Source organism: Cebus imitator, unplaced genomic scaffold (assembly GCF_001604975.1).
Source record: "Cebus imitator isolate Cc_AM_T3 unplaced genomic scaffold, Cebus_imitator-1.0 Scaffold143, whole genome shotgun sequence".
In the NCBI taxonomy this organism is placed as follows: Eukaryota; Metazoa; Chordata; class Mammalia; order Primates; family Cebidae; genus Cebus; species Cebus imitator.
Genome location: NW_016107458.1, coordinates 3,228,056 through 3,242,662, shown reverse-complemented (window position 1 = coordinate 3,242,662; position 14,607 = coordinate 3,228,056). Strand labels below are relative to the sequence as shown.

At 38.6% G+C, this 14,607-nt stretch overlaps 1 protein-coding gene across 1 annotated transcript in view; it reads right to left on the bottom strand.

Moving 5' to 3' along the window:
• Positions 1 to 1,285: 1,285 nt before the first annotated feature.
• The window catches only part of ACYP2 (acylphosphatase 2), a 192,378-nt gene continuing 179,056 nt past the window's right edge, over positions 1,286 to 14,607 (bottom strand). The window contains exon 4 of the mRNA XM_017542339.2: positions 1,286 to 1,743. Within this exon, the coding sequence (XP_017397828.1) occupies positions 1,629 to 1,743 (115 nt within the window). The 3' untranslated portion in view covers positions 1,286 to 1,628. The remainder of the gene's footprint in view (positions 1,744 to 14,607) is intronic.

Below are 14,607 nucleotides of genomic sequence, written 5' to 3'. Positions count from 1 at the left end.
AGAGACGGGGTTTCACCATGTTGACCAGGATGGTCTCGATCTCTTGACCTCATGATCCACCCGCCTCGGCCTCCCAAAGTGCTGGGATTACAGGCTTGAGCCACTGCGCCCGGCCTTGTCTACCTTTCTTGAATCAGGAGTGGGGAAACAGAAGGAGAGCAAAATCTAAATGAGTATCTCAACAGATTCTCCTGTGTGACATTTGATACATATAATACTCAACATGATGATGGTATTAGAATAATAGAAAAGTTCTTTATTCCTTCGTTTGTCTGGAAAGTCATTCCCTAATATTGTGTTGTTTTATATACATTCGATATCAATATTATCATCAAGGAGTTAACCGTTCCAATGAACAAACTCACCCCGCTCTTCATCTCTTCTCATTTCTTATCTTACAGTAGGTAGAAGAGAAAAAGACCTGCATTTTGTTCTCCAGGCCATGGAGGACAGCAATGGAGATTTGTTCCATAGCTAGAATAGTAGTTTTCAAAGTGTGCTAGCAAGGTATTTGAAATTGTCCCAGTGGACACCAAGTGTGCAAGGCTCTGGGGACTCCCATCTCTACTTTAATTACAGTAGCTGTGATTTGTTTTAGTTTTTTTAAAAAAAACTTATGTATTCAATTCTACATAAAATTTTGGTTTAAGGGAGGATTCCATTGCTATAAAAAGTTTGAAAATCATGGAAGACGTGCAAGTATATGCCTACAACATTTGAAATTCCCCAGTGTTTTGCATTAAAGGTCCTCCTTTTTCAATATTATAATTTTATGCTATAGAAAAAAAAAAAAAAAAATATAATAAAATAAAAAAAAAAAAAAAAAAAAAAAAAAAAACTTCCCCTTTAAATTCTCTGTTGCTTTATCAGTTACATGTGAAGATTCCCAAGTGATAGGCCAAGTTTAGGGCACATTATTATATGATTCACTTAGACCGTCAGTTTCTTTTCTGGTTAATAGAACATCTGTTGTGGGTGGTGGTTGAAAATCTTCTGCTTGCTATACTGAAATAGTGAGTTCTTGTTAGCTACCATAATTCAGCCTGAATGTTCACTGGACACCACAATATAGGAGGCATTAAGTAGCTCCAACTGAATAATGTTCACATTAACCAGAATTAAAAATTCTTCGCTGGTAATATTTTATAGTTATAGTGATCATCACATACATTTATTTCTAACCACTGGTTCTTTTTAAAAGGTTTAATAACAAATTATTCAACTGTAGTAACAAATTATTATTCAGAGGATTTTATAATTCAACACAGACAACAGTATGTGACAATAATTTTTAAATGGTTAACTTTATTGTGTTATGTCTCACCAAATAACATATATGCTGTAATACTCATTGAAATTAAAGACTTCATGATACAAGTTTAAATGTTCATACTAAATATCTTGTAATGACATTTTAATCTTAGAATTCTATATTTTTGCTTGTTGAAAACACAGTTGAGTAAAATTACTTCGGTGTCAGACATTTTTAGTAATACATACAATCAGCAAGTTTTCAGAACAGAAAGTTTCTTTTTTAGCCTACTCTGCTACCATTATTCTAATATACATAGTCTTAACAACATACAATATCTGTTGCGGAGTGTAAGCTTTACAATTTTTCTCTTCTATTAGTATCTGATACTAAAATTAGAGTATTCAAGTTTAGAGATGGTTTTTTCATTAGAAAAGTTTGTGCGGTCAATGCGAGAACTAGGGCTTCCAACCTTGCTCAGCCAGGACTTCCTACAAAAAATAGACAAATAAATAAAATTAGCACACAGAGTATACATGGATATGCTAAAATGATCCCCCGGTAGGTATTAATGGGAGTTTACTAAGTAACTTTTTGCATATATGTGATATTTAAATTTGTTTACATTGTATATATCACTCTAAGAATACCATAAAGTATAATTAAATATGGACAAAGAAAAGCTAATAAATTAAGAACAGAAAATTCCTGATGATTTTATATTAGAGTTATTCCCTCCACTCCCCAACTTAAAACACTCCAAGGCCATTGTTACCTAGCTCTTATACTCAAAACGATAAAAACATTTTTATAAGGAGCTTAGTAATAAAAACAATTCACTATTGTTTCCTCATTACTCAGCACATGGTAGATGTTTCATGTATTTATGTATGTGTGTGTGTGTATATATACACATACATATATGTACACACACACATATGCATGAACATACAGATATATTTATGGTGAGAGAGATCAATACTGAAAGAATAAAGAATAAACATAATTTTCCAAAAACATTAAAAGATGAGCATTTTTTCTTATCCAAATATTGTTTCTCATCACATATATTAACAAAGCAATTATATTAAAGGACAAGTTGAATGCTCTGAAATATTTTTCTGCTTACTTAGTGCAATGATTTATCTTATTAGTGATATCCATGTATCTAATTTATGCATTAGGGCACTTACCCTAGATGCTTCCTATATAATTCAGGCCTATTGTATATTGCTGACATCTCAGCTAACACTGAGGATTTTCCAGAATCTTTCTACTTATGAATAATTAGTTGGGATGATAGATTTAGTGGGACTATGGGTTTATAAAACAAAGCTATTTTATACAAATAATGGCTGTTATCTCAGTTGCTGTTGTAGAAACATCCTATGAGTTTACTCATATCCCAGAATTACTTCAGGTTGTGAAGCTAGGGCTGTATACAGCTATGCAGTATGGTATGTGACAATCTTATATAACTTTAGATCAAGAATATTTTCCAGGTTAGCTGAAAATTACTCTTAATCAGACTAGAGAAGAAATCTAATGACTCAAATTGCCACTGTGCTTTCTTAACCCTTTATTTGGATCTTATTTATGACAGTTTTATTGGGTGAGGTTAATTTGGACTTTTCTTCTTTTTCTTTAGCTCATTTAGTTGGAATCTTTAAAATGAAAATGTCACTTGCTGAAGAAAAAAACTTTTTTGTTTTGTTTTGTCTTTCGAGACAGAGTCTCACTCTGCTGCTCAGGCTGGAGTGTAGTGGCGAGATCTCCGCCACTGTGACCTCCACCTCCCGGATTCAAGCAATTCTCCTGCCTCAGCCTCCCAAGTAGCTGGGACTACAGGTGCTTGCCACTACACCTGGATATTTTTTTATTTTTATTAGAGACGGGAATTCACCATGTTGGCCAGGCTGGTCTTGAACTCCTGACCTCTGGTGATCCGCCTGCCTCAGCCTCCCAAAGTGCTGGGATTACAGGCGTGAGCCACGTGCCCAGCCAAAAAACTCAGTTTTTATGACAAGGAGCTGATAGCTTCAACTTTACTAGTCACGTCTTCCTGAAACCTAGAAAAGAGTGGCCACAAATAATAATGAGAGCTAAAATTTATTAAGCACTAACAACTTTTTTTTTTCTTTTTTGAGACAGAGTCTCACTCTGTCACCCAGGGTGGAGTGCAGTGATGCAATCATGGTTCACTGCAGCCTTGACCTTCAGGGCTTAAGCAATCCTCCAGCCTCAGTCCCCAGGTAGCTGGGACTACAGGCACACACCACCACACCTGGCTAATTTTTTTGAATTTTAGTAGAGACAAGATCTCACTATATTCCCTAGGCTGATCTCCCAGCCTCAAGCAATCCTCTCTCCTCAGCCTCCCAATGTGCTGGGATTACAGGTGTGTGCCACCATGCCTGGCCAAGCACTAACAATTGGTTTGACACTTTGCTAAGTTCCTTGCATGTCTTATCCTTTATTCCACACGTGAACCCTGTAAGTGATAGGCTAGTATTACCCCCAGTTATTGATGAGAAAAGAGAGATACTTAAGAGATAGTAACTTGCCCAGGGTGGTTAGCAGAGTGGTTGTGAGGAGGATTCAGATTCTGAGTATATTTTGAAGATATAGTAAAAGTAGATTTGCTGACAGATTGAATGTGGGTGTGAGAAAAGGAGAGGAGTGAAGGATGACACCAGAGTTTTTGGTGTGAGTAACTAGTTGGATGGGGTTGTCATTTGCTGCAATGGAGAGCCTGAGAGAGGAGCAGATTTTGGGGGAAGGGGAAGAGCAGAATCTCAGTTTTGGAGTGTTACATTTGAGATCTCTGTTAGACATCCACAAGTGAGATGTTGAGTAGGCAGTTGGACCTACGAGTCTGGCTAGAGGAAATAAAATTTGGAATTTGTCAGCAGATAGACAGTGTTGAAAGCTCTAAGATTGGCTGGGATCATCAAGAAAATGAATATAGATAGAAAGATAGGTCCAATGACTGTACTTTGGGAGTTCTCCAATGTTAAGTGCTCAGAAAGCAGAGGAAGAACCAGCAAAGGAGGAGAAGCATCCAGTGAGGTATGAGAAAAACTGGTGCACAGGAAGCCCAATCGAGCCCTCAGCAAGTAGAGGGGGATCCACCAGGCCAATGCTGCTGGCACGGACAGTGAGGTAAGAAATGAGAATTGGCCATTGTGTTCAGCAATGTGGACGTCACCTGTGACCTTGGCAGGAGAAGTTGTGGTGGCATGAAAGCCATATTTGATTGGGCTCAAGAGAAGGGAGAAACTGAAACCAATGAATCAAGACTAGGACTACAAGGCATAGGAACTGCAATGACTAATCCACCTGAGCTGACAGCTCAATGTATTCAACTAGTTAAGACACCTGCCTGTATCTGGTCTTCAACGTCATCAGGGACTTCTTCCCAGCCAAAAGTACAGCCTGAGAGGAATCTATGCCACTGATGGGGCAGGTGGTCATGGTGTTGGGAGACTGAGCTTTGTTTACCCTGTGGGGGGATGGTCACTTTGTGTCATGGTTCCATATATGCAGCCCTGTTGCTAAGAACCGCCCTGCCTGATCTGCCTCCTCAGCTAGGAGTGTTCTGGTCACCTGTCACTTGGCAAGCCCTGAGACCTCACTCTCATGTGCTGCTTTTGCAGTCAGCCCTTGGTAGGTATGGCTCAGGACTGAAGATGGCAGAACTGAGAGTTCTCCAAGTAAAAAAGAACCAGTCACAAAATTTATGTCTAATGAGAATTCGTGTGGAATTTACATATATGTTTGTGTTTTATATACATATAAACGTGTGTATGTATACATACATATAAATATAATCTCTAATCCTTAGTGTTAGAGTGACATAATCGAGCAGTACTAGTTAATCCAATTCAATAAACATTTACGTAGGACTTTATGTAAGTCATTCTAGATACTGGAGGGCATACATAGAGATTTAAAATGGAATTCCTTTCCTCAGTATCTTACATTCCAATAGAAGAGTTTGGAGAATAATAAAAATGGCCATGATATTAAGGCAGAATATGATGGGCAGTGTGATTTATATAAAGGGAGAAGGGAATTGGGGGGGTTAACTCTGGTCAAGGTACTCAGAGACATAATTGTGACAGCAATGACATTTGAGCTAAGTTTTAAAGAAGATATAAGTGGTTTTTTCCCCTAAATCTTAGAATGGGAAATGCCAATTTAAACATGACAGAAAACCAAGAAACACAGGGAAAATGTTGATGATGTTAGCAAATTTAAAAAATGCAAAACATTTGAATGCCAGAAGAAAGTCTTAAAGCCAAACAAAAAGCAATCTTATAAAACTTATTTGCAGCTTTCTTACTACACAAACGGTACTTGGAAATTAATATACCATATTTATGGTACCTGGTGTATTACCAATATGTATGACTGTGCAACAGAAAAATGGGCAAATAACACAAGCAAATGAAAGGGAAATATAAATAGCCAGTAAATATGTAAAAACATTCTCACTTTTAAGCATAATTTAAAAAATAGAAATAAAGAATAAGACACCATCTGTCACTTATGAAATGGCAAGATTTAAAAGCTTGATTAATATCCAGTAGTGGCAGTTAGGGCGTAGGAAAAGAGGAACTTTTCTACATTGGTGATGGGAGTGCAAATTTGTACAGATTTTTGAAAGGGCAACCTGGTACTACCTAACAAATTATTAAATGTCCTTGTCTTACAAACATACTGTCAGAAGCAGGCTGGGATACAGGGCTCTGAGATGATTAGCATGCAGGAAGTTAATTAGGGAATGCTCTCAGGTTTAACAACTTGTGGGAGGCAAGGAAAGGAGACAAGATTGGACTGAGGGAGAGCTGAGCAGTGATGTAGTCTCAGTGTAAGTCTTTAGCCAAGACTTAAGGAGCTCTGAAACTGGGAAGACCTTTAAGAGTTGTCTCAAGTTAAGGTGAGAGAGCTGGTCTTTATATTCCCCACATTAACCCAGTCATTAGAGGAGAGCTGCCCAGGGAATAGGATGTGACCTTGAGTGAGGTGACTTTCTTCTGCTGAGCAATTTCTGAAGAGGACTGATGGCTGAGGGCCATCTTCCAGCAGCACTCCTGGCATCTGGGGGATTGAATCCATCAATCCTGAAAGGGAACCTGAGTGGTAGATTAGTGTCCCTACACATACTCTCACAAGTAGGCAAAGGGCGTGAACTGGAGATTCCAGCAAAGGAGTGATAATTGACAGGACAAGGCCCAGAGCAGTCAGAAGAAACAGGATCAAGAGATGAGTTGACTCATTAGGTATAGAAAAGAGGACACATCTTCTCTGTATGGAAGAGAAGACAATGGATTAAAAAAAACTGGAGAGCAATTTGGATAGGAAGAGGCATTCACATGAGATAGCTTCCATCTTCTGTGTGTGGGAGGTAAGGTAATTTACTAAGAATAAGGGGGTGGTGGGAGAGTTGAGGAACTGAATAGAGTGAAAAGGTGTAATAATTGCTCTAGGAGTTGACAAATGTTAACTGAAAGAAATTGCAAAAGAGCAATGAGGACCCTTAAAGTTCGTCTAGATGGCCAGGGACCTGCAAACACACCTGCCTGCCATGCGGTGTGCTCTTCAGATGCCTGTCCTACAAGCAGGGGCCAAACCAGTGGAGCCTGGGATCAATGCCTGTGCCAGAGCTTTTTCAGTAGGGACAATCCATTTCAGAGAGCAGATTTAACCATTCAATCAGATGTTTCCTGGAGCGAGTGACGGAGTGTCAACCTCCCCATCCCCCAGTCTGCAGTGGACTTCTCTTTCTCCTTAGTGCTGAGCTGTGGTCTTAGGTTTTCTTAGGTGACCATTGCATCTGGGAGCCACTGATGTTGGTACCTTGATATCTTTTCTCTTGGATTGGTCATATTCTCCAGGAAAGATACACCCTATTTCCTGCCTAGAAGCTATGAGTCTGGTTATGTGTGTTTTGAGAATCTGGGTAGAAGGTTAAGGACCCAACATCCAGGAATTAAATTTCGCTGAATCCCTGTCTTCAGCACTACATCATTTTCTCAGCTGTGCCTCGGCGGCTCATACCTGTAATCCCAGCACTTTGGGAGGCCAAGGCTGGTAGATCAGTTGAGGTCAGGAGTTCAAGACCAGCCTAGCCTACATGGTGAAACCCCATCTCTACTAAAAAATATAAAAATTAGCTGGGTATGGTGGTGTGGACCTTTAGTCTCAGCTATTCAGGAGGCGGAGGCAGGAGAATCGCTTGAACCTGGGAGGCGGAGGTTGCAGTGAGCCGAGATGGTACCACTGCACTCCAGCCTGGGTGACAGAGTGAGTGAGACCATCTCAAAAAAAATGAAACTCTGACTTTTGCCTGCGTAGGCAGGGCAGCTACTCTCCTGTGTGACATGAAGGACAACTGCTTAGTAAACAGATTTGGAATCATTATTTTTAGTTCCACCTCACACCTACTTCTAGTGGCCTGAGCCTTGAGGGATTTCCACTGTGTTAACTGGACCAATTCTCTGCTTTACCCGTTGCAGGCTTACAGTCAGATTAGCATTACCACCTGCTCATCTGCTTTCTAGTTTCCAAAGTTTTACTGTGGTAGCTATATCTCCCATTATTTGTCCTTGTGGGCGTTTTTAAACATCCTTTTTACTGATATTTAGGTAGTGTTTAGGAGGGAGCAGAGGCAAATGCATGTGTTCAAAATGTGCCATCTTTATATGAAAGTATGGCTTTATCCTTTATATTTAAATCTTTCATACATCTGGAATTACGTGATTGCCTTATATGAAAAAGATGTCTTAATTTTGAATAGACATTTCCCCCAGCACTTTTTACTGAATAATTTATCCATTTCTACAGATTCCAAATGTAACTGTTAAATTAAATTTGTGCATATGCCTGAGTCTGTTTATAGACATTCTATTTGGCGCCATTGATTAGTTAATCCCTAAATCAGTACTATTCTAATTATTATAGTTTTAGAATATATTTTAATGTCCATTAGTCCCTATACCTCCACCTCTTTATTATTCTAGTTTTAAATGTCCTTGTTTGTGTCATACATTCTATTGGAGTTTAGCATATTTTGTCCAATCCTTTAACCTCCCTTTTTAAATCTAAAAATAATTTGGAGGGAGGTGGCAATTCTAACAACATTTAAGCTTGTCATCAAGAGTGAAACTTTTCTCCACTTGTGCTCAAGTCTTTACATTTTCTCACTAAAATTTTAGTTTGTTCAGTTCAGGTCCTGCATATTTCTTGATAAATTTATACTTAGGTTTTTTTTTTTTTTTTTTTTGCTATTTTGAACAAGATGCTTTGTAGTCATTATGTTTTTAAACAAGAGAAAGGAAAACTAGTGATCTCTTATATTGTAATCAGACGTCTTACTGAACTCCCTTAGTAGTATAAAAGTTTTTCTTTTCCTAGGGGTTGCTAGGTAAACCACCCCATGTATTTTTCCTGAATTATTTTCCTCAAGTTCATTCTGTTAGTCCGTTTTATCACATTGATTAGACTGGATAATTTTTTTGTTTGTTCGTTTTTTGTTGAGATGGGGGTCTCACTCTGTCGCCCAGGTTGGAATGCAGTGGCACAGTCATAGCACACTGTAATCTCAAACTCCTGAGCTTCAGTGATCTTCCCATCTCAGCCTCTCAAGTATCTGGGACTACAGGAATGAGCTACCATGTTTGACTAATTTAAAAGGTTTTTTTTGTTGTTGTTGTTGTTTTTTTGTTTTTGTTTTTTTTTTTTTTTTTTTTGCAGAGATGGAGTCTCACTATGTTGCCCAGGCTGGTCTTAAACTCCTGGCCTCAAGTGATCCTCTCACCTCAGCCTCCCAAATTGTTAGGATTGTGTGAGGCACTGCACTTGGCCAGATAATTTCAAATTTTTTAGGCTATCCAGCCAGTTTGACTACTTACTTGCCTTTCAGAAAATTGCTACAGTAAGGGTGCAAAGAAAGAAAAAACCCAGAAACAGTGTTTACCCACTCAAGGAGCCAACACAACCAGAATACACTGCTCTGGTTCCAGCATATTTTACCTATGAGTTTAGTTGACTCAATAAATATGGAATGGATGAGTGCGTAGATGGATGAATTATGTTAGATTGAAGTCTAACATTTCTGCGGCAAATCTGAATCAGTTTTGTGTGCATAAATAGAAATACCTGAAAGATCTAAGAAAGTCTGGTCCACTGATAAGCTTTTAAAAACCAAAAAGAAAGTTCAACTAGTAAAAATGAAAGAATAAGAATGTAAACTGGAAACTTCTGTTGAGAGAAGTCAGGTTAGTTGATAACCATGTGTCCCTCTTCTCTCTAATATATTTTACGTACCTATGTAGAGGTTTTGTAAATGAAATTAATTTTTGTAAAGTGCATTTTAATCCCTTACAAAAATCATGTTGCCTTTAACAATTATAAAGTAACAGTATAAGAGGAGATTTCAGTATGGATGCATTTTTTTAATATGTTTGAGGATCATAAACAGTGTTGAAGACAATTTTTTATGGAATGACAAAGGACAATGATCTTGCATGTATTACTTTTAATTATCCTTCAGGCCACCTTTGCATTAAAAAAATAAATAAAACACAGTGCTGATAAATGTTGAATGACCAAGGAAAAATCTATTTGTGTAATAAATTAACGGTGCTATATATTTTGTTCCTATACAGACCAGTAATTGGTCCCCTCAGGGTTTCCACAGCATTATAATTATTTAGTACAGATGGCACATATTTGGCCATCAAATGCAGTAAGCGCCACACATTTATTGCTTTGGAAATCAGCAGAGAGGCCAGCTGTGGCCTTCTAAAATGCACTTAGATTTTGCTGTCCTAGGGGCCCCTCTTTGACTGCCCCATGTTAAAAGGGCCCCACTCCTATTCTGTTGTGTGCATCATGACAAACATATATGATAAACATATGTTTATTATATGCCTCCTCCACATTAGAATGCAAATTCTAAGAAGGTGACAGGACCAGGCTGGGCACCGTGGCTCATGCTGTAATCCTAGCACTCTGGGAACTGGAGGCGGGCAGATCACTTGAGGCCAGGAATTCGAGACCAGCCTGCGCAACATGGTGAAACTCTGTCTCCACTAAAAATACAAAAATTAGCCAGGCATTGGGGTGGGTGCCTGTAATCCCAGCTACTTGGGAGGCTGAGGTATGAGAATTGCTTGAACCTGGGAGGTGGAGGTTGCAGTGAGCCAAGATCTCCCCAGCCTGGGCAACAGATTGAGACTCTGTCTCACAAAAAAAAAAAAAAAAAAAAGGGTAGCAGGATCAGTCTTACTATTAGATTCCCAACACCTAGCATGATGCCTGGTGATAGTGGGTGCTGTCACTTCAAAATAAAACTTAAATAAAGACTCACCCCCACCTCAAATAAATACATGTATATTGAATGAATGAGTCTTTGTCATCTGCCTGTCTTCTCCAGGTCTACAGCTTTCATGCAGGGGAGGAGGGCAATTTCTAGGCACCTATATCATCCACACACAGAAAGGAACCCTGAGTGCTACTTTTAAACTCTTTCATTTTATCTCACACAAAACCCTCACTTTTTAAAATACTATTGGCAAGTTAGAGAAATGTTTGCTCTTATTACAGAAACTGACAAAATATTTTACTCATGGTAGTCCCTTCTGAAGAATACAAACAATGACTATATTCCTTCTCTTCAAGGACATTGGAGGCCTATGGACTCAGGGACCCAATAACCCAAATAGGAGCAAGTGAACCAAGTTTACTTGTGCAATTGGTTCATTTATCTGTGCCAGCCCCAGTGTTACTGCATTTTTTGTGCTTATAAGTTGATTCATTATATAAATATACATGGTAACTGGCTTCACCCAGAATTAAGGGTAATTCTTACAACACCACAGGAAGGTCAAGTCCATCCTGCAAGCCTAGTCATAAAACATGCTGTCCGCTTCTGTCAAGTCCAGTGTACAGCTATATATGCTCAAGTATACAGTATAAAAATCCAGGCCGGGCGCGGTGGCTCACTCCTGTAATCCCAGCATTTTGGGAGGCCGAGGCGGGTGGATCATGAGGTCAAGAGATCGAGACCATCCTGGTCAACATGGTGAAACCCTGTCTCTACTAAAAATACAAAAAATTAGCTGGGCATGGTGGTGCGTGCCTGTAATCCCAGGTACTCAGGTGGCTGAGGCAGGAGAATTGCCCGAACCCAGGAGGTGGAGGTTGCGGTGAGCCGAGATCGCGCCATTGCACTCCAGCCTGGGTAACATGAGTGAAACTCCGTCTCAAAAAAAAAAAAAAATCCTTAGACATTTTTTCCTAGTATTTCAAAGATGTGCAAACATCTACTATTGTATTTATTGTATTAACTTAGGATTAAGTTTTTTTTTTTTTTTTTTTTAAAAAGAGACAGGGTCTTACTCTGTCACCCAGGCTGGAATGCAGTGTTGTAATCATGACTCACTCTGGCCTCAACCTCCTGGGCTCACAGGATTTGCCTGCCTCAGCCTCCAGAGTAGCTGGGACTATAAATGTGTGCCACCACACCTGGCTAATTATTTTATTTTTGTAGAGATGGGGGTCTCACTATCTTGTTCAGGCTGGTCTCAAACTCCTGACCTTAAGCAGTTCTCCCACCTCAGCCTCCCAAGAATGGCAATTACAGGTGTCAGCCACCACAACCAACCTCAAGCTTTTTAAAAAGAAGAATCCTTTCTTCCAACATAATCTCACAAAAAAGCTTATTGCTTACATTAGACAAGTGAAGTTCTTTTCTGAAGCAAGGGAATGGCTGGGGGCGTATGTGTGCGCTCATGTGTATGTGCGCGTGCACCCCTGGGGAATCCCATGAGTTCTGAGGAGCTCCATTTGAAAACTGCCCTATTAACCTAACGCTAAGCAAAACTATAGGGGAGTGGAATGTATGGAGAATCCATCCTCTGTAGAAATGGAAATCTTTTCTAGGACTGTCTTTTCTATAATTCAAGTCAGTTAGTGTTTCCTACGTAGTAAGCTCTCGAGTGATACAAAAATTCCATTTAACAAATACCCTTGTCTGAAACAGAGGTGAAATTAAAGTACTAGAAAGCTAACACTATCAATAATTCATCATATTCCTATTTCCTGGGACTAAAGTGGGGTGGCATAATCCTTTCAGATGTCTCTGCAGCACAAATATAAAATGTAGACCATAGCAAGACAAGAGACAGTAGAAAAAAGACAGTAGAAAAAAGCTAATGAATTAAAAGCTAATGTGATGCATGTTGGAAAATATTGAGTTGCCTGTCAATTTCAAGCTTTTAAACCAGCATTAATAATGGAAGGATAATATATAAATTTTCTGCTATTCTTTAACAAGTTTCCTTATTCAGTTATATGTGGGCAAATAATACCGTAGACTCCTTTATTATCAAATGTTTAAATGTGTGAAATATTTGTCAGATATATAGCCCATGACTGGTGAGTTCAGTGATTATCCAGGGAATCCTAGAGCATCCATAATTAACCTAAGACCCAGATTCCTCATTTTTAATACCTCATTGAGCTACTGAAAGGATTAGAGAGAATGTATGTAAATCACTTAATGCAACATCTGGCCATTAATAACTGTTATTACAGTGTAATTATTCTCTGCCTTTGCCAAAGATGGTAGACAGCCTGTCTAGCAAGCTCTGTGACCCTCAGAGTCACATACTTCTAATGTACCTCCACCAGTAAGACCTTTTGGTCTTGGCAGAGGTCCTTCTCAGCTTGCAGTGGAAAATGGCCCATCATTCAATCTCCTGAGTTGGGTGAGAGTCTGAAAGAGCCACTCAGGCTTGAGCTATGCCCAAGATTCTGAGAACCAGCTAATTGAATCAAAGGGCCTGGGAGCAGAGAAGGCAGAACAAGTGAGGGGATGACTATAACCTGCAACTTTGCTGCCGCACTGCAGCTTCTAGGTCGACAGAGTGACAGATATGCCCTTTGTTCTGTTTTTGGTGGAACAGAATAGGTGCTGGCAGTGGTGATGGATGGAAGTCAACTTTAAAATCAGTATGCTTAGGTGTGAGTCCCGCTACTACTTCATGGTTATCTTAGACAAGTTTTGTTAACTGTCAGTGCCTCATGTGTAAAATGAGAAGTGTACTGCCTACCTCATAGAGTTGTTCTGAAGATTAAATAATCTGTGTAAAGTATTTAACACAGTATCTGGAAAATAGTAAATGCTCAATTTTAAGCTAATGTCCGTATACTCAGGGTGCAGTAACAGGTAACTAAAACCACCTTAGCTATTTTAGAATGGAATTTAATACAGGATATTAGGAGAACTGACTGCTAAAGTATAAATGTAAAAACTGTGATTCTCATGCAAGTATAAAATGACATGTCACAAAGATTTTATTTAATACATTAATTAATGAGGGAACCTGTAAGATGTTAAGTACAGTTCAAAGGAGAATTCAGAGATACACACAATCAGAAATGTTGAAATCAACTGGCTAATCGAGGCAAAACTGGCTAAAATTCTATAGGACAGGACCACCTGACAGAACCATAATGCAAGCCTCATCTGTAATTTAAATTTTCAAGGAGTCACATTTTAAGAAGTAAAAATAGTTAACATTAATTTTAATAATATATCTTATTTAATCTACAATATCCAAGATAGAATTATTTCAAGATGTAATTAACATAAATAATACATAAAATTAATGAGAAATTTTTACATACTTTTTCATATTAAGTCTTTGAAATCTGGCGTATATTTTACACTTATAAGACATCTCAATTCAAACTTGCCACATTATAAGAGTTCAGTAACCACATGACTAGTAGCTTTCATATTAGACAGTGTAGATTTAGGGCAATAAAAAATGTTTGGGATTATCTTTCCTTGAGGGCAAAAATCAATTTTATATCTACCAAAAAAAAATTTGTTTTGCTGTGGATAAAGAATTATTTGTGGCTGGTCATGCTGGTAATTCCAGCACCTGGGGAGTCCAAGGCAGGAGGATTGCTTGAGCCCAGGAGTTTAAGACCAGCCTGGGCAAAAAAATGAAATCCAGTCTCTTCTAAATAAAACTAAAAAGTAAAAAACAGAACTATTTGTATTTGTATAGTTTGCTACAAATAAATTTCTACCTTACAGAGTTGTAAAATAGCGTAGTTAACAGGAAGTCACCAGTGTACACTGCTATAGAATTAGAAAATTCCTAAAGTTTCTACCAGAATTTTCCCGAAAGACCCAATCTCTATGATCCAATTTCAAGCCTCGGACAATTTTTCCTGATAGGTCTTTTAGGGGAATCAGGAGGCTGCCACTAAAAATATTGCATTATGAACACACTACCCTAACTATCAGTCCAGGTATCAGGAAGGCACCATCA